The following is a 20,931-nucleotide window of genomic DNA, read 5'->3' on the forward strand; positions in this document are numbered from 1 at the left end:
TAAAAAAAACATCAAATTGATCAGAAATACAGTGTAGACATTGTTAATGTTGTAAATGACTATTACAGCCGGAAACGGCTGATTTTTAATGGAATGTCTACATAGGCCCATAATCATCAATCATCACTTCTGTGCTCCAATGGCACGTTGTGTTAGCTAACACAAGTTTATAATTTTAAAAGTTTAATTGATCATTAGAAAATCCTTTTGCAATTATGTTAGCCCAGATTAAACTGTTGTTCTGATTAAAGAAGCAATAAAACTGGCCTTCTTTAGACTAGTTGAGTATCTGGAGCATCAGCATTTGTGGGTTCGATCAGCCTCCAGTATTTATGCTGCAGTAGTTTATGTGTCGGGGGGCTAGGGTCAGTCTGTTACATCTGGACTATTCTCTTGTCTTATCCGGTGTCCTGTGTGAATGTAAATATGCTCTCTCTAATTCTCTCTTTCTCTCTTTCTTTCTTTCTCTCGGAGGACCCGAGCCCTAGGACCATGCCTCAGGACTACCTGGCATGATGACTCCTTGCTGTCCCCAGTCCACCTGGCCATGCTGCTGCTCCAGTTTCAACTGTTCTGCCTGCGGCTACGGAACCCTGACCTGTTCACCGGACGTGCTTGTTGCACCCTCGACAATTACTATGATTATTATTATTTGACCATGCTGGTCATTTACGAACATTTTAACATCTTGACCATGTTCTGTTATAATATCCACCCGGCACAGCCAGAAGAGGACTGGCCACCCCTCATAGCCTGGTTCCTCTCTAGGTTTCTTCCTAGGTTTTTGGCCTTTCTCAGGAGTTTTTCCTAGGGAGTTTTTCCCAGCCACCGTGCTTCTTTCACATGTATTGCTTGCTGTTTGGGGTTTTAGGCTGGGTTTCTGTACAGCACTTTGAGATTTCAGCTGATGTACGAAGGGCTATATAAATAAATTTGATTTGATTTGATTACAGGCTCAAATTGGCCAGAAGCAAAGAACTTTCTTTTGAAACTCTTCAGTCTATTCTTGTTCTGAGAAATGAAGGCTATTCCATGCGAGAAATTGCCAAGAAACTGAAGATCTCGTAGAACGCTGTGTACTACTCCCTTCACAGAAAAGCGCAAACTTCATTAAATAGTACCCGAAAAACACCAGTCTCAACGTCAACAGTGAAAAGGCGACTCCGGAATGCTGGCCTTCTAGACAGAGTTGCAAAGAAAAAGCCATCTCTCAGACTGGCCAATAAAAATAAATTATGAAGGTGGGCAAAAGAACACAAACACTGGATAGAGGAACTCTGCCTAGAAGGCCAACATACCGGAGTCGCCTCTTCACTGTTGACATTGAGACTGGTGTTTTGCGGGTACTATTTAATGAAGTTTGCGCTTTTCTGAAGAGTAATAATTGACGAGTTTCAGAAGAAAGTTATTTGTTTCTGGCCATTTTGAGCCTGTAATCAAACCCACAAATGCTGATGCTCCAGATACTCAACTACTCTAAAAGCCAGTTTTATTGCTTCTTTAAATCAGTACAACAGTTTTCAGCTATGCTAACATAATTGCAAAAGGGTTTTCTAATGATCAATTAGCCTTTTAAAATGATAAACTTAGATTCGCTAACACAACGTGCCATTTGAACACAGGAGTGATGGTTGCTGATAATGGGACTCTACACCTATGTAGACATTCCATGAAAAATATGCTGTTTCCAGCTACAATAGTCATTTACAACATTAACAATGTCTACACTGTATTTCGGATCAATTTTATGTTATTTTAATGGACTTTTTTGTTGTTGCTTTTCTTTCAAAAAACAAGGAAATTTCTAAGTGACCCCAAATACCCCATATAGACAAAGCAAAAACAGGTTAAGACATTTCTGAAACTCGATAAAATAAAATAAAAATATCACATTAACATAATTATTCAGAACTTTGTTGAAGCATCTATGGCAGCAATTACAGCCTAGAGTCTTCTTGGGTATGACGCTACAAGCTTGGCACTCCTGTATTTGGGGAGTTTCTCCCATTATTCTCTGCAGATTCTTTCAAGCTCTTTTAGGTTGGATGGGGAGCATCGCTGCACAGCTATTTTCAGGACTCTCCAGAGATGTTCGATAGGGTTCAAGGTAACTCAAAGACATTGAGACTTGTCGCGAAGCCACTCCTGCATTGTCTTGGCTGTGTGCATAGGGTCGTTGTCCTGTTGGAAGGTGAACCTTCGCCCAAGTCTGAGGTCTTGAGCGCTTTGAAGGAGGTTTTCAACAAGGATCTCTCTGTACTTTGCTCCATTCATCTTTCCCTCAATCCTGCCTAGTCTCCCAGTCACTGCCACTGAAAACATCCCCACAGCAGGATGCTGCCACCACCATGCTTCACCGTAGGGATGGTGCCAGGTTTCCTCCAGACGTGACACTTGGCATTCAGGCCAAATAGTGGAATCTTGGTTTCATCAGACCAGAGAATCTTGTTTCTTACAGTCCGAGTCCTTCAGGTGCCTTTTGGAAAACTCCAAGGAGGCTGTCAAGTGCCTAATACTGAGCAATGGCTTCTGTCTGGCCACTCTACCATAAACGCCTGATTGGTGGAGTGCTGCAGAGATGGTTGTCCTTCTGGAAGGTTCTCCCATCTCCGCACAGAAACTCTGTCACCATTGGGTTCTTGGTAACCTCCCTGACCAAGGACCTTCTCCCCCGATTGCTCAGTTTGGCCGGGCGGCCAGCTCTAGGAAGAGTCTTGGTAGTTCCAAACTTCTTCCATTTAAGAACGGAGGCAACTGTGTTCTTGGGGACCTTCAATGGGGCATAGATCTTTTGGTACCTTTCCCCAGATCTGTGCCTCGACACAATCCTGTCTTGGAGCCCTACGGACAATTCCTTTGTCCTCATAGCTTGGTTTTTGCTCTGACATGCATAGTCAACTATAGGACCTTAAATAGATGTGTGTGCCAATCCAAATCATGTCCAATCAATTCAATTTACCAAAGGCGGACTCCAATCAAGCTGTATAAACATCAAGGATGATCAATGGAAACAGGATGCACCGGAGCTCAATTTCCAAGTCTCATAGCAAAAGGTCTGAATACTTACTGAATACTTGTACATTTGCCAACATTACTAAAAACCTGTTTTCACTTTGTCATTATGGGATATTGTGTGTAGATTGATGAGGGTGAAAACATTTTTTTTTTCAGAATAAGGCTGTAATGTAACAATGTGGAAAAAGTCAAGGGGTCTGAATACTTTACAAAAGCACTGAAGGTAAATAAACAGCGAACTGTTTAGGAGTGGTCATTTGTGCTTTGGCAAAAATTGCTCTCAATTTAAATCAGTGGTATTCAAACCTTTTCAGCGCAGAGCCCATTTTTTTGCGCCAGAATTTCTACCAACCCCACCCACTCAAACAAATAGCGTAATCAGTCCGCACTTAAAAATGTTGCATTAAAGCTGACTTAATTGTTAAATTTTTGAAATTATTTTCACTACATGAGGGATAGCGCGTAGAGACATTTAGGATTTCCAGCCTTCTTCATTGTGTAGGTAAAATGTTATTTGAATTAAAAACAGCATTTGAAGGGAACAACCAATGAGCAGCAGGTGCTTCTCAGGGTTGCTGCTAATCTTACAATCAGGGATGTGGGTTTCTGGTCTACCTGTATACAAATTAGACCCCATTGCATTTCCCTCGCGTCCCCACTAGGGGGCGACTTCAAATACCACTGATTTAAATTAAAAGGGAAGGCATGAGATTTTTACATTTTTATTAGATGAGGGTTTCAACAATTCACTTTAGGCAAAGAAAAGGATAGTTATTTAGTAATAATATTTAATGTTTTAGTTTACTGAAAGGAAAACACTGGGGAACAGGACCTAGGTAATGAACAATGTGTATGCATGTTACGGGATAGGGCTTAACTGTGGCGTAGGGTTGGTAAAAGGGGGAGGGGGGAAAAAAATCACATCGATACATATACTCATCATCCCATTGTTTTACAAAGACAGTCCCCAAACTCATTCCCACCCACCCATAGAATAGCAACAATGATAAAATAAATGATACTTGGGAGTATTACAAAAAAAATGCAACAATATATAATACGAATTGTACAGTATTCTCCGGTTGTTCCCATTGACCCTTTCCATTCCTGACACCTAAGTCCCATTAATGTTTTCCCATATATATAGGAATAGTTTACAGAAAAATGCTCTCATTCCATTCTGATCCATTTCAACCTATTCAGCTAGTCAGTTTTGCAAAATTTAACCGAATGTTTGAAAAGATACCTCCAGTTACACTAAGTGATTAATCAATTTGGTAAGTCAAGTTTCATAACAGGAGTGACTTAATTTACTTCCTTTTTCGGATAAATTGCTTCTTAGAATGGCTGGGCAATTTTTAGCTTCAGGCCAAACATCTGTATGAAAAATAATCTCTACAGGGAACAAAGAAAGAAAAAAACACATAGTACAGAACGAGACAAAGACTATACTGTTTAACTGTGAATAATGACAGAAAACATAAAACATCAGTACTTTTGGTACTCCACTCTTACTAGTATGCATTCATAATCCCAGCGCAAACACAGCTAACAAAAACGATACTGTGGTTGAAAGCATTTTAGAAGAGGTGCTCCTCAAACACTCAGATCCAGAATACTCTCTCCCCTTTGGGGAAGCAAAGACCGGTGGATGGTGCTTTTGATGTGAGCCTTTAAAAGTCTCCTTACAAACATCTCTGCTATATGAAGGATTGTATGGGATGTAAGCCTCTTGCCCACATCTTTAAAACTTGCTAGTTCTTGCTTGCTTTTTAGTTTAAAAAAATCCTACACTAGAAAATAATTAGTGGCTGTATTCAGTCACCACTGTTGTTCTCCCAGGCAGGCCCCCCTGGCCCTCTTTTTCCGCTGTCTTCTCAACAACCTCTCTTGGGGACAAGTTCACTTTCAAGGCCCAGTTTCCACTACCTAACATAGATTGACCCTGGCATGCGACGCTGTGCCTCTCCAGGAGAGATCCATTCCAGAAGCGGGAGCGGCATTTGGGACATGAGAACCGCCCTTGGGAAAGGTGACGTCCACGATGAATGAGGGCTTTCCGTAACGTCCGAGAACGCTTTCCGCAGACCGAGCACTTCAGACGGGCTTGGTGGCCGTTATTTCTTGGAGGATGCCTCACAGAACGATGGAGCAAAAGTTTGGCCTGACTGGCGAATGTGGTGCTGGGGCAGTACTGGCATGGAAAACGTTTTATGGGGACTTCCATAGATGACAGCCCACTGACTTTAACCACACCTCCGCACCATTGTCTAACTCTATACCCTCCTCTCATCCTCAGGAGCTGGGCGAGCAGTTTCTTTTGCTTAAGCTTTTCATGCATTATTCCCTTTTTCCGCTTCATCACTTTGAGTCTCCTGCTCGTGGCCTTATTCAAGGCAACCCCTACTAGTTGCCCCCCTCTCATTATACTTTGATATTCAACCCTCCTTTTTTTCTCTCTTTTTCTCTTGCCACCAACCCATCCTTCTTGGGACTGGAACTGAAAAGGGCGGTGTTGACCTTGGGAGGATTGGTTTGGCATGTAGGAGCCTGACGGATAAGTTAAGGGGTGGCCTGATTCAAAAAGAGGGATGTACTGATCTGCTTGGGAAGGATGTTGGGTTCCACTAGCTGGTGGGTTTGCTGACCCGGTGCGGCCCAATCCATGCTGCGATTGCCTGTGCCTGGACAAGCTGTTAGAATAAGCAAAGGCCTTCCCGCATACCTCACAGCAGAAATTCTTTTCACCCCTTATTCCACCACCATGGACAGTTTGTTGATGGGCTGTCAAGTGGAACTGATGGCGGAAGGATTTCCAGCACGTTGTGCATGTAAAGAGCTTCTGAGTGGGCTGAGGGGGCTGAGTGGATGAGCTGGACCCCTGAGACTTATCTTGAGGGTACGGATAATAAGATTGAGAGTTTGCTTGATTTCCATCTAGACTAATAACCCCTCCATGGCCTTTAGCAATTTTTCCTCCTGGTGTACCATCCAATTCCACTTTTGTGTGTAATTTTCCATGTCTCACCAAGCTCTGAGCGTAAGCAAACTCTTTACCACATAGGTCACATTTGTAGTTCTTCTGCCCAGAATGCACAGTGGAATGTTTAGTAAGATGGAAGTATTCCCGGAACTCTTTCCCACAAACATCACACCGGTGTGGCTTTTCACCTGTGTGAACACGGTCATGCCGACGTAGGGTCTCACGTCTCCTGAATCCTTTACCACAAACTCCGCATGAATATGGCCGTTCTCCCTCTCCACGACTTCTTCTTTGTCGAACTATGATTCCATCAGGTCCTGGTTCTCTCTTTTGCCGAGGCTTGCGGGGCTTTTTCGGTTTAGCGTTCATCATCTGCTGGCTTGGATGGGTTAAAGGGATGGTAGAGCCACTTCCTGATCTGTAGGTCTTGTCGATTTCTGATGTAGATGATGGACCACCTGGTGAGACTCCCATATTCCCAAAGCCAAGTCCCCCAAGCAAACCTCCAATGATGTCTCTTCGCTCCTCTCCTCGACTCTCGCCAGTACTTATCTCGCAGGATGCAGCGGCAGCTGCAGCAATGGCAGACATGGCACTGCTAGTGACCTCATCCTCAGAGTCATCCAATAGAGATGAAAGGGGAAGATGAGGTTGCTGTTGATGGAGATGGTGTTGCTGTTGACTTTGAGGGTGTGGGTGTAAGGTAGGAGCCAGTGGTGCCTTTCTGAGTGTCTGGCTTGATATCCCACTGCCATGGGAGCTCTCTCCAGAATAACAAGATGGGTTAGCCTGCTGTCGTCGGTAGTCATCGACACTGTAGGATGGCTGGTATGACGGCCGGTTCCTTGAATAATCCGTGCCAAATTTGCTCGCGCCATCTCGTTGGTAATCACCTGTACCACTGCCTCCAGCCTCCATTCCAGTTTTTCTGCTACTCGCACTTGATGAGCTTTGATTTTCACCACTACCACTTGGTCTGGGCCGGGAATTCCTTCCAGGCTTTCCACAGGTGCCAGACGCAGCATGGTTTAGCAAAGAGGTGCTCTCTCGGAAGCAGCGACCACAAGCAGGGCATCGGAAAGGCTTATCATCATGGATCTTCTCATGCCTGGTGAGGGACTCACGGCGGTTGAAAGACCGTTGACAGACACCACATGCAAATGGACGAGCACCTGAATGGATAACACCATGCTGGAGGAGGTGCCCCCTTTTCTTGAATCCCTTTCCACATTCGGTGCAACAGAATGTTTTGTCTTCGCTTGAAGTGTCTGGCTTGGCATCTTCAGAAGTCAAACCATGACTACGGAGATGCCTGCGAAGGCTTGTAAGATGACTGAAAGTCTTTCCACATTCACCACAGTGGTAGATGGCTTCAGGGTCAGGTTGACAAGGCATGGAGGCCATGGGATTTAGGTTTTCAGGTTTAGGTAGCTGTGAATCATTAGCTACCAGCACAGAGGCCGTGGATGAGGAAGGGGCTGAGGAGGAAGAGGAGACCGTTGAGGAGGACTGTTGTGTTGAAGAGAGGACTGATGAATGGTTACCACCAAGACTGGTTATGGCTCCTCCTACAAGGCCCGGTTGAATGGTTGAATTTTGACTGTGTTCAGTGGAGCTGCTGTGGCAGTTACTACCACTGCTACTGCTGTGACTGGTGCCATCTGCTTTTCTCTGAGGAAGGTAGCCAGCCATAGCCTTCTTTCTCCTGCTACCACCACTTCCACCAGATCCACTGTCTCCTTTACCTTCATCTTTCGAAAGTGATAAATGGAGTGGTAGAGGGAGGGGCATACCGCTAGCCTCTTGTTGCATCAACGAAGCCAGCTGATTGGAGGAGAGAACTGGAATACCTTGGAAATCAAAGCCACCCAGAGACGACGGCTGAGGTGTTGGGTGAAGAGGATGGTGTGGGTGGGTATGGCTGTGAGAGTGAGATAAAGCATGGGGTGCCAATGGTTGCTGCTGCTGTTGAGGCTGGGGAGTGGAGTGACTATGACTGTGAGAGGAGTGAAGAGCTGGAGGTGGGGCAAGGGCTGAGCTCGAGTCACTAGCTCCTTGGCCCAAACCCAGGCCAAGATGATTATGACCCCCTTGTTGAACCAGAAACTGCTCCAGACTGCTGTTGGTCGGGACACCAGAAAGAAAGTACTGATTGGCGGCAAGCATGCAACTGAACTGCTGATGTAAGCTACGTGGATCAGACTGCCCAACGAGTGGTTGCCCTAGGGAGGACACTGCACTGCCAGGGTTGTTAGAGGCGGACGATGAGGCTGATGGGGAGGGCGAGGAGGAGGATGGTCCAGGTGATGCTTGGGGAACAGAGAGGCCAGGGTGTAAGGGTGGCGGTGGGGGAGCAGATGTAACCACTCCTCCAATAACACCAGATCCTCCACTGCTACTACCCCCAAAGTCAAAACGTCCCATTCCAGAGTGCAGCTGTTCCTGGGCTAGCGCTGCTTCTGCAGGGTGAAACGGACGTAAGAATTGTGGGTATCCTGCAGCAGAGCTCCCACTAACACTACTGCTCATCTTGCTGGATTTCCGTGAACTGTGTGAGGATGAGGACTGGCTCTGGTGTGATATTGGTGGAGGTGGGGCACTCATTTTGGCAAATATAGATGAAGAATCAGCAAAAGCATTACTTCTAGACCCCTGAAGAGACCCCAGACCGAGCCCAGAGAGAAGAGCCCCTGAGGACTCCCCCTGCTGTTGGTGCTGCTGCTGAAGCTGTTGCTGGTGCTGAAGTTGGACTTGCTGTTGGTGCTGGAACTGTCTTTCCAATCCAAGGCCTTTAAACTGGTGGGCTTGGTGTCCACTTAGCATATCTAGAATGTCCAAGGGGTACTTACTGAACTGGAACATCTCCCACTCACTGATGGGAGGTTGTTCCTGGGTCACTCGCCCTACTGTTGAAGCACAACAATATCCCACCAATAATAATCAATTATCAATAGCCACAGCTACTGGAAGTAATGCTTCATGAACAACTCTAGAATGACTCGCTGCTACCAATGTCTATGCCTGATCCCCTCTTATACAGATTAATGCTTACTGCTTGCACGTTACAACCAAGAAGAGCAGGTAAAAGGTCCTTTTAAATAATAAATTATTTTCCTAATTTGGAATACAATGTATAAAACACAAAGTATAAATAGAATGCAGTCTACGTAGTGTTTTTAAGATTCCTTCTATAGTTGTAGTCTATTTTTCACCAAAAATGTGAAGCTGTCAGCATCCAGCTGGGGAGATGAAGGATGAACAGGTGTTCCACTTCTTTGTCTGCCCGTTGATGTCACGATCTCGAAGACTGGGGAAAAACAGAAATAGGGATTAAGATAAATAGGCCGGGTGCTTGATAGCGCCTCATCCCCAGAGAATTTACCATGCATAATTTCTAATAATTTTCAGCTCCCATTGTTAGCATACATGACCACTTATCGCTAGACAAAACTCTGGAGACCTTCATTTTCCAACTTAAGAATTGTCAAAATGCAAACAAACATCTGTGCCTGTTGCATAGACCAGAACTGTTGTATAGACCAAAGCAGCAACCAACCCTGTTAAAGGTGCATTTGGTAATTTAACCAACTGCAGGTACTAAAGGATTACAATCATTTACTTTATTGAAACACAAAAAGGGCCAACATTTTCAGGTCAGAATCAGACACTGATTTGAAAGAGCAAAAAACAGGACAATGGCCCGAGAACCAAAGTTGCTTGTCCGCAGGGTCCTTCCATTTGATTTCAATCACTTTTTGACCTCACCCCTTTTGATATGAACAAAGCTTTCTATACATATTTGCCTATGGTAGAAGCAGGTTTAGAACTTTAGAAATCAGCATTTCAGGCCTCTCAAGTGGCACAGCTGTCTAAGGCACTGCATTGGAGTGCTAAGACGCCACTACAGCCTGGGGTTCAATCGGGAGCCCCATAGGACCGTGCTCAATTGGCCCAGCGTCGTTCGGGTTAACAGAGGGTTTGGCAGGGGAGATTTCCTTGGCTCATCAATTTCTAGCGACTCCTTGTGGCGGGCCAGGTGACTGCAAGTTGACTTTGTCCGTCAGTTGAACGTTGTCTCCTCCGACACATTGGTACCGCTGGCTTCCGGGTTAAGCGAGCAGTGTATTAACAAGCAGCGCGGCTTGGCGGGACATCTTTCGGAGGACGCATGACTTGACCTTTGCCTCGCCAGAGCCCATTGGGGAGATGCCTTCCCTGTAGCTCAGTTGGTAGAGCATGGTGTTTGCAACGCATGGTGTTTGCAACGCATGGTGTTTGCAATGCCAAGGTTGTGGGTTCGATTCCCACGGGAGGCCATGTATGAAATGTATGCATTCACTACTGTAAGTCGCTCTGGATAAGAGCATCTGCTAAATGACTAAAATGTTAAAAAATTAAAATTAAAAAAAAAGTAATGCTGTGATGAGACAAAATCGTAACTACCAACTGGATATCACAAAATCGAGAATAATAGGAGAAGACATTCAAACTATGAAATAACACATATCTAATCATGTAGTACTCCCTCAAAAAGTGTTTAACAAATCCAAATATATCTTATATATTTCAGATTCTTCAAAGTAGCCACCCTTTGCCTTGACAGCTTTGCACACAATTTGGCATTCTCTTAACCAGCTTCATGAGGATGTCACCTGGAATGCATCTCAATTAACAGGTGTGCCTGGTAATTGCGGAATTTCTTTCCTTCTTAATGCATTTGAGCCTATCAGTTGTATCGTGACAAGGTAGGGGTGGTATACAGAAGATATCCCTATTTGGTAAAAGACCAAGTCCATATTATGGCAAGAAAAGCTCAAATAAGCAAAGACAAGTAATGATGGACAACAGTCCATCATTACTTTAAGACATGAAGGTCAGTCAATGCGGAACATTTCAAAAACTTTGAAAGTTTCTACAAGTGCAGTTGCAAAAACCCATCAAAGCACTATGATGAAAATGGCTCATGAGGACCGCCACAGGAAAGGAAGACCCAGATTTAGCTCTGCTGCAGAGGATGATGTTCATTAGCGTTAACTGCACCTCAGATTGCAGCCCAAAGAAACTCTTCAGAGTTCAAGTAATAGACTAGAGGTCGACCGAGTATGATTTTTCAACGCCGATACCGATTATTGGAGGACCAAAAAAAGCCGATACCGATTAAAAAAAAATGTACATATTTTTTTTTGATAGAACAATTTTTTGTATAAATAAATGTGTTCATTGTTCATTCAGTGCTGTTGTAATTGTTTGTTTATATACACACACATACGTATTTATATACATATATATATATTTATTTATTTATTTATTTATTTATTTAGAGGTCGACCGATGATGATTTTTCAACGGCGATACCGATTATTGGAGGACCAAAAAAGCCGATACCGATTAAATCTGTCGATTTTTTTTTTGTTTTGTAATAATGACAATTACAGCAATACTGAATGAACACTTATTTTAACTTAATATAATACATCAATATAATCAATTTAGCCTCAAATAAATAATGAAACATGTTCAATTTGATTTAAATAATGCAAAAACAACGTGTTGGAGAAGAAAGTAAAAGTGCAATATGTGCCATGTAAAAACGCTAACGTTTAAGTTCCTTGCTCAGAAAATGAGAAAGCTGGTGGTTCCTTTTAACATGAGTCTTCAATATTCCCAGGCAAGAAGTTTTAGGTTGTAGTTATTATAGGAATTATAGGACTATTTCTCTCTATACCATTTGTATTTCATATACCTTTGACTATTGGATGTTCTTATAGGCACTTCAGTATTGCCAGTGTAACAGTATAGCTTCCGTCCCTCTCCTCGCCCCTATCTGGGCTCGAACCAGGAACACAACAGCCACCCTCGAAGCATCGTTACCCATCGCTCCACAAAAGCGATGTTCAAAGCGGAACAACTACTCCAAGTCTCAGAGCGAGTTACGTTTGAAACGCTATTAGCGCGCACCCTGCTAACTAGCTAGCCATTTCACATCGGTTATACCAACCTAATCTCAGGAGTTGATAGGCTTGAAGTCATAAACTGCTCAATGCTTCAAGCACAGCGAACAGCTGCTGACAAACACACGAAAGTGCTGTATGAATGAATGCTTACGAGGCTGCTGCTGCCTACCATCGCTCAGTCAGACTGCTCTATCAAACCATAGACTTAATTATAACATAATAACAAAGAAATACGAGGCATTGGTCATTAATATGGTCGAATCCGGAAACTATCATTTCGAAAACAAACCTTTTATTCTTTCAGTGAAATACGGAACCGTTCCGTATTTTATCTAACAGGTGGCATCCCTAAGTCTAAATATTGCTGTTACATTGAACAACCTTCAATGTTATGTCATAATTATGTACAATTCTGGCAAATTAATTACGGTCTTTGTTAGGAATAAATGGACTTCACAGTTCGCAACGAGCCAGGCGGCCCAAGCTGCTGCATATACCCTGCCTCTGCTTGCACGGAGCGCAAGAGAAGTGAACATTTCCCTAGTTATAAGAAATTCATGTTAGCAGGCAATATTAACTAAATATGCAGGTTTAAAAATATATTATTGTGTATTGATTTTAAAGAAAGGCATTGATGTTTATGGTTAGGTACACATTGGTGCAACGAGTGCTTTTTTCGCGAATGCGCTTGTTAAATCAACACCCGTTTGGCAAAGTAGAATGTGATTCGATGAGAAATTAATAGGCACCGCATCGATATGCAACGCAGGACATGTTAGATAAACTAGTAATATCATCAACCATGTGGAGTTAACTAGTGATTATGTTAAGATTGATTGTTTTTTTATAAGATAAGTTTAATGCTAGCAAGCAACTTACCTTGGCTTCTTACTGCCCTTGCGTAACAGGTAGTCAGCCTGCCAGGCAGGCTCCTCGTGGAGTGCAATGTAAGGCAGGTGGTTAGAGCGTTGGACTAGTAACCGGAAGGTTGCAAATACGAATCCCCGAGCTGACAAGGTAAAAATCTGTCGTTCTGCCCCTGAACAAGGCAGTTAACCCGGCGTTCCTATGCTGTCATTGAAAATACGAATGTGTTCTTAACTGACTGCCCTAGTTAAATAAAAGGTGTAAAAAAAATGATATAAAATATATATATATATATAAACGGCCACAATCGGTGTACCGATTACCGATTGTTATGAAAATCGGAAATTGGCTCTAATTAAAATCGTCCATTCCGATTAAAATCGGTCGACCTCTAATATATATATATATATATGACAATTACATCAATACTGAATGAATAATGAACACTTATTTTAACTTAATAGAATACATAAATAAAATCTATTTAGTCTCAAATAATGAAACATGCTCAATTTGGTTTAAATAATGCAAAAACACAGTGTTGGAGAATTACCGTAATATCCGGACTATTAAGCGCACCTGAATATAAGCCGCACCCACTGAATGATTTTTAAAATTATTTTGAACATAAATAAGCCGCACATGTCTATAAGCCGCAGGTGCCTACTGGTATATTGAAACAAATTAACTTTACACAGGCTTTAAAGAAACACGGCTTGTAACAAAAATAAATAGGCTTTAACGAAACACGGCTTGTAACAAAAACAAAAAAAATTTGAGGTAAGCTTTAGTTGTCTTTTTGCACCGAGTCAATTCCTCACGCTGCTGTTTCCAACGTCTTATCATCGACTCATTAAGACCAAGCTCCCGTGCAGCAGCTCCATTTCCTTTTCCAACAGCCAGATCAATCGCCTTCAACTTGAAAGCTGCATCATATGCATTTGTCCGTGTCTTTGCCATGACGAGGGTGACAAAATGACTACCGTAATCAGAATGATGGGAAGTTTGAGAGCGCTCGATTTAATCTAAACAGTAAACAAAAAAGTTGTTTGACCTTAACCCGTTCGGCAATTTCATTGGTCTAATGAAAGCTTCATGCCGCCAAAAAACTGAGCACGTCACAGAATGTGTTTTTTGGAAGAAAAAAAATTGAAAGTGGGAAAAATCCATATATTAGCCGCGTCATTGTTTAAGCCGCGAGGTTCAAAACTGGGAAAAAAGTTGCGGCTTATAGTCCGGAATTTACGGTAAGTAAAAGTGCAATATGTGCCATGTAAAAAAACTACCGTTTAAGTTCCTTGCTCAGAACATATGAAAGCTGGCAGTTCAATATTCCCAGTTCTTCAATATTCCAAGTTAAGAAGTTTTAGGTTGTAGTTATTATAGGAATTATGACACGTCGACTATTTCTCTCTATACCATTTGTATTTCATACACCTTTGACTATTGGATGTTCTAATAGGTACTTTAGTATTGCCAGCTTAATCTCAGGAGTTGATAGGCTTGAAGTCAAACAGCGCTGTGAATCAAGCATTGCTAAGACATGCTGACAAACGCAGGAAAGTTTGAATGAATGCTTACGAGCCTGCTGCTGCCTACCACCTCTCAGTCAGACTGCTCTATCAAATATCAAACCATAGGCTTAATTATAATATAATAAACACAGAAATACGAGACGTTGGTCATTAATATGGTTAAATCCGGAAGCTATCATTTTGAAAACTAAACGTTTATTCTTTCAGTGAAATACGGAACCATTCCGTATTTTATCGAACGGGTGGCAACACTAAGTCTAAAAATTGATGTTACATTGCGCAACCTTCAATGTTATGTCATAATTATGTAAAATTCTGGCAAATTAGTTCGCAACGAGCCAGGCAGTCCAAACTGTTGCATATACCCTGATTCTGCGTGCAATGAACGCAAGAGAAGTGACAATTTCCCTAGTTAATACTGCCTGTTAACATTAATTTATTTTAACTAAATATGCAGGTTTAAAAATATACACTTCTGTGTACTGATTTTAAGAAAGGCACTAATGTTTATGGTTAGGTACATTCGTGCAACGATTGTGCTTATTTCACTAATGTTCTTTTGTTAAATAAATCACCCGTTTGGCGAAGTAGACTGTGATTCGATGATAAATTAACAGGCACCGCATTGATTATATGCAACACAGGACAAGCTAGTTAAACTAGTAATATCATCAACCATGTGCAGTTAACTAGTGATTATGTGAAGATTGATTGTTTTTTTTATAAGATAAGTTTAATGCTAGCTAACAACATACCTTTGGCTCCTTGATGCACTCACGTAACAGGTGGTCAGCATGACACACAGTTTCCTCGTGGAATGCGACGTAATTGGCCATAAACGGCTTCCAAAAATGCAGATTACCGATTGTTATGAAATCGGCCATAATTAAAATTAGGCCTTCATGGTTGAATTGCTGCAAAAAAAACACTACTAAAGAACACCAATAAGAAGAGACTTGCTTGGGCCAAGAAACGAGCAAGGAACATTAGACTGGTGGAAATCTGTCCTTCGGTCTGATGAGTCCAAATTAAAGATTTTTGGTTCCAATCGCCGTGTCAGCATTCTGCAACAATACGCAATCCCGCCTGGTTTGCGCTTAGTGGGACTACCATTTGTTTATCAACAGGACAATGACCAAAAACACACCTCCAGGCTGTGTAAGGGCTATTTGACCAAAAAGGGTGATGGAGTGCTGCATCAGATGACCTGGCATCCACAATCACCCGACCTCAACACAATTGAGATGGTTTGGAATGAGTTGGACCACATAGTGAAGGAAAAGCAGCCAACAAGTGCTCAACATTTGTGGGAACTCCTTCAAGTCTGTTGGAAAATAATTCCTCATGAAGCTGGTTGAGAGAATGCCAAGAGTGTGCAAAGCTGTCAAGGCAAAGGGTGGCTACTTTGAAGAATCTAACATCTAAAATATATTTTGATTTGTTTGACCTTTTTGGATACTACATGATTGCATGTGTGTTATTTCATAGTTTTGATGTCTTCACTATTATTCTACAATGTAGAAAATAGTAAAAACACAGAAAAACCCTTGAATGAGTAGGTGTGTCCAAACTTTTGACTGGTACTATACACACACACACACACACACACACACACACACAATACGCATTTAAATTCATTTCACCTGCATTTTATATTTGTAAGTCATCAATAGCGATCAGGGTGTGCAACTATAGTTTTACTTCACGCAAAATAAATGAATGGTACCCATTAGATTGCAACTCTATTTGGCTTGCATTATGTCAAAGACATCAGAATATGCTAGAGCCCAATTGCACCCTTTGACTCATTTCTCAAAAGGAAAACTCAGCTGGGTCGTTCCATACAATTTCAACCAATTTCTGACTGCACCCCTTTTGAGTTTAACAAAATCTCTCATACATGGTGGAAATGGTCAGAACGTGACTTTTTGGACCCTTTTTTGACAAACCATTTAGGAGATGCTCAAAGTTGACCCATTTTCAATACCCCACCCTACCATGAGACATCCATGTCTTTATCACTGAAAATTATAAACGATTGAGATAAATATCATTTGAAATCTTACAAAACAGGGTTGTCAATATTCTGATTTCTCTAAAAAAAAGTTCATAAAATAAAATAGACTTTAAGTTAAAGTTAAATAAAAATATAAACGCAACAATTTCAGCGATTTTACTTAGTAACAGTAAATCTGTCAATTTAAATAAATTCATTGGGCCCTAATCTATGGATTTCATAGGGACGCACCGGCCAAACCTGGGCCTGGAAGTCTTGGAACTTTTATTGGTCTATTAACTCATTTACCGCCCGGTAATGTCCCCAGGCAGGCCAAAACTCCATCCCACCACAACAGGCAGAAATTTCAGGCAGTCGTTTTAAACAGCTCTTACACTAAAAGGGCATTATCAACTCAAATTGGCAACATATTTGCATGTGAATAAAATATTTATGCGTATTTTCCCTTCAGTGGTGTTAACGTCAAACTGACTTGTTGCACAGAAAATACTGTGCGTACTGCCCGCCCATTTTTTTTTTCATGTACAGAATAAAAATCTAAAGTTTAATGTGTTTCTGTTGCATTTTCAACTCTACCGATAACTGTCACAAAAACAGTTGCGTTGAAATAGCAAATGTGCCTACTCTGGTCTTGGCACATGCACTCTAGCCCAGGGTTTCCCAAACTCGGTCCTGGGGCCCCCACTGGGTGCATTATCAAAACGGCAGTCAAGCATCAGTCATGTCACCAGAATAAAACCCTCGATATTTATTGGAAAGCATCGTCAAGCTCATAGCGTGCACTTTCACCACCCTGTGAAGTTCATAACTTACTTCATCTGTAGGCTAATAAACTGCATGGTTTCACGAGTCGTAGTGGGAGGACCACACACACCATATCGTCACGTGACTCCAAGTTTGCTTCGATATGATGGTAATTAAATCAGCATTTGTGCATTAAAGGCATTTCCACCGACATTTATCACATAATCCATTTGACCGACACAAACATCCCACCATGTCGAATGAACAAAGTACCTATCTGTATTTTTAATATTGTATCGAAACGTCCTGTTTTCGTCACACCAATCTACTTCTTTTTCTTTTTTTTTAATAGGGTGCGCATGAAAACGTGGTTATTTTCACAATATTATTCCAACCTCAGTGTGGAAATATAAAACACACAGAAACCACATTTGACTGCAATGGACCTTTAATTTTTTAACAATGGATATTCCCATTCAAGTCAACCATCTTCGTAGTACCATTTGAAAGTTTAAATGTAAACTATTTTCATGTATTTTTTACATTTATCAGCAAAAGCATGAGAGCAACCATTCAAGACAGTATGCTGTGTCTCAACCGATCGCAGGCACAACAAATACCTCAGATGTAAAATAGGGTAAAAGCTAAAATGTGTTTTTCAATTCTGGTCCTTGGAGCCCACAGAGGGGACACATCTTTGTTCTAGCCCATCACTAATTCAATTAAAGTAAATCTCACAGGAACCCCAGGGTAAAACTTCTGCTAGAGTACAACAATGAATTCACTGTGTCCTTCCCCATAACAAGACACAAAAACAGTTTACCGTCTTGTGGGTAATTTTCAATTACCTTTCTTATAGGGCGATAAGCTCACCCAACCCATTGTATTTTCTTGGCTATTATAACAATGATGACACATATAACCTAACAGAAGTTTGTACAACTGTCTTATGTTATAATAACCAAACAAGTAGCCTACTCCATAGATTATTTGTATTGTCATATGAAACTTTATAAACAAATGTAGGCCATTTACTCTAAATAAAGTCTAAAATATTAATGTTGTTGTTCTCATGGAATGACATTGCTTGAGCACTACAATAAGGCCTATATCATAGACATTAAGTGTTACCAGTAACGTTATGTATGGGTCAGATTTTCTGTTCTCAATCATTTACTCTTTTTCAGGAGGGCACTTTGATAGAATGCACAAATTGCAGATGTAGGCTATGCACTAAAGCCTCAAAGGCAAAGAAAATTAAATGTATGTAACTAGTTATGAAATTCTCTACGATTGAACTTTAAAGTCTGAAGTACCAAGAAGGCAATCAAATAGGCCTAAACAGAATGCAGCCTGGGCCTTGGTCAAATCGACGTTTATTGGTCGCGTACACAGATTTGCAGGTGTTATAGCAGGTGCAGCGAAATGTTTATGTTACTACCTCCAACATTGCAGTAGAATGTCCCGCAAATGCAACCCAACTAAAAACATAACAAAAAGTAGATATATTAGCGAGAATCGAGAATATAAATACGTGACATAACTTGTGCAAAGTTTAGCAAAAAAAAATGATTGGCATGCAAAGCATTCAATTTTATGATAACATACTGTGCATCATTATGCATAGCAAATTGACAAAACTAAGGATTAGCTAACACGGCCATATCTAGACCAGTACCTGATAAGTGCTAATTGCTTACTGTTGAGATATTTGCAAACATACGATTTTCACACATTTTTAGGCCAATACAATCCTTTGTAAATTATCAGTGACGTTCCCAGTATTTCCTAATAATTGCTGCTGGTCTGTGAAGACCTTGCTTGCCCCACTACAACGTTGTAACGCAGCTACCATTCGAACAATATATTTTAAAACATCTTACCAACAGGTTTGGTGGAATGTATATGGGCTGGAGACTGGTGTCGCGCTTTCTTCTTGAATGAAGATCAAAAGGGGGGAACAGGTAGAAACGAATGGATCTACTTCCATTGATCTTCAGGTAGGTAGCTAACTAGACTAACTTGAAAAAAAGAAGAAATTGCAGGTGGTGGCAAAAATAAAAAAATGTGCAGTTCGTCATTCGCCAGCTAACGTTAGCAGGCTAACGTTACCTTGTTTTTTTTGTTTGTTTTTTATAGGCGGCTGCCTACAGTTTTCAACCAAAGTAACAAGAAAAAGTTATTTGATTTGAATACAGGAGTCTTTCAATCATGTCGTTGTTAGCTAGCTAGCTAATAAATTAGAATCTCGTATGAACGCCTGGTTGCATAGGTAGCTGATCCTAAGCTAACCTAGCCACAAAGATAATAACTAGGTTGATAGCTGTCGTTTTAGCTAACATTATATCTAGCATTCAAATCCCCTGCCAAAATGGTTAAAGAAAAAATATATATCATAAAAAGTGCGCGGGAAATGCCGTGATAACTACAACGGCCTCCTTTTTTTAAATGTCAGATTGCCATTTTTCTTCATCCAGGGAAAAATATTTTCAAAGGCCTGCCTCTCCATCGGCCCAGGAGGGCTATTTTCGACTCGTTGTTAACAAAAACTATTTCCGCTGGGTTGGCCTGCTAATTCAGATATGTTTCTTATTTGAAGCAGATGCTTGAATCGTTAACTCTTCCAAATGAGCCCTTTCTGGAGTTTTTGTCGTATTTTCATTATTTTTCTTCGGTCAAATATTTTCCGCCCCGTGTCAATTTTATGTGTACCCGTCTAGGGGCTACGGCTGCTAATGTTCTTCTCCTTAAAATGGTAGCTTCCGGTCTGTATTCTATTTCCGGGTAGTGTCACAGGTTAAGAAGTCCGACCAGCTGTATCTGGTTGTGCGTGTATAACTCAACCAATCTATGTATGGCCATTCCATGGCATTGACAAATACATAATTAAATGCATTTATTTAGTTGAATTATGCATTAGAAAACAGCAACTTTATTATATTCAAATACATTTTTAGTCTAGGAAATAGAGTGAATACATTTTTGAAAGGAAATATTGCCAGATTAGTTTCCATGTGTGCTCATACTGACATCATTCATACTGAATCCACAAGGGTGACAATGGGGGAAAAAAGAACAAATGACTTCATGTTTTGGTATAAGAAAGGTTAAGAGAACAATATCAAAGTGGCTCACATATTACTAGACACTTAACAGATGTGCATCACATATGTGAGGTAAAGCAATTAGAAATAATTAGTTCAGAGCATTTGGCCCAGAGAGTTTTATATTCCTGGAATTTTAAGTAAATGAGTAGAGTGTAATTATAGGGCCATTTTCAGAATTTACAGCCAGTTTAAATACTTTAAAGGCACAATCTAACCCTGCCACTTGATTTGCTATGGGGCTGGATAAATGAAACCACTGTCAAATTCAAGGAGATATGGATGCAAGCTTTTACAGTCCATGAAATCGACATATTTTTAAGCAATACATGTTTGTTTCTTTACAAAGGCATTGTTACAAAATTATTTTGCGTTATGATGGGGTAAGTCAATTGTGGGCTATTCAATTCGTGAGGCATTTGATAAATTGTATTATTTAAGAATAAATACATATAATTAATTTACATTATATTGAACAGCAGTACATTTAGCAGATTGCACGTTTGAAAATTAATTTTCTCTCCCGTAATTGCTGACCTAACTTTAGGACAGGTGAAGACAGGGCTCCGCACCGTCACATAGCTGCAGCATCACCTGTTCATTTATATCTGATCAGAGATTAGGAAGGATAAAGGGAGGGACAATCTGCCTGTCGGTTTGCCTGTTTGTCTGTCTATCTTCTGTCTGTCTTTGTGTGTTTCCTATCCATCAT

General features: G+C 41.2%; 1 protein-coding gene across 1 annotated transcript; it reads right to left on the reverse strand.

Annotated features, from left to right (window-relative positions):
- Positions 1–3,723: 3,723 nt before the first annotated feature.
- LOC115176159 (zinc finger protein 865) lies at positions 3,724–19,921 on the reverse strand. Its single transcript, XM_029735992.1, has 2 exons — positions 18,999–19,921; positions 3,724–9,305 (listed from the first exon to the last, which is right to left on the reverse strand). Exon 2 carries the CDS (start codon positions 8,858–8,860, stop codon positions 4,820–4,822), a length of 4,041 nt encoding a protein of 1,346 aa, XP_029591852.1. The 5' UTR covers positions 8,861–9,305; positions 18,999–19,921; the 3' UTR covers positions 3,724–4,819.
- Positions 19,922–20,931: the final 1,010 nt, after the last annotated feature.

This window comes from Salmo trutta, chromosome 36 (genome assembly GCF_901001165.1).
Source record: "Salmo trutta chromosome 36, fSalTru1.1, whole genome shotgun sequence".
In the NCBI taxonomy this organism is placed as follows: domain Eukaryota; kingdom Metazoa; phylum Chordata; class Actinopteri; order Salmoniformes; family Salmonidae; genus Salmo; species Salmo trutta.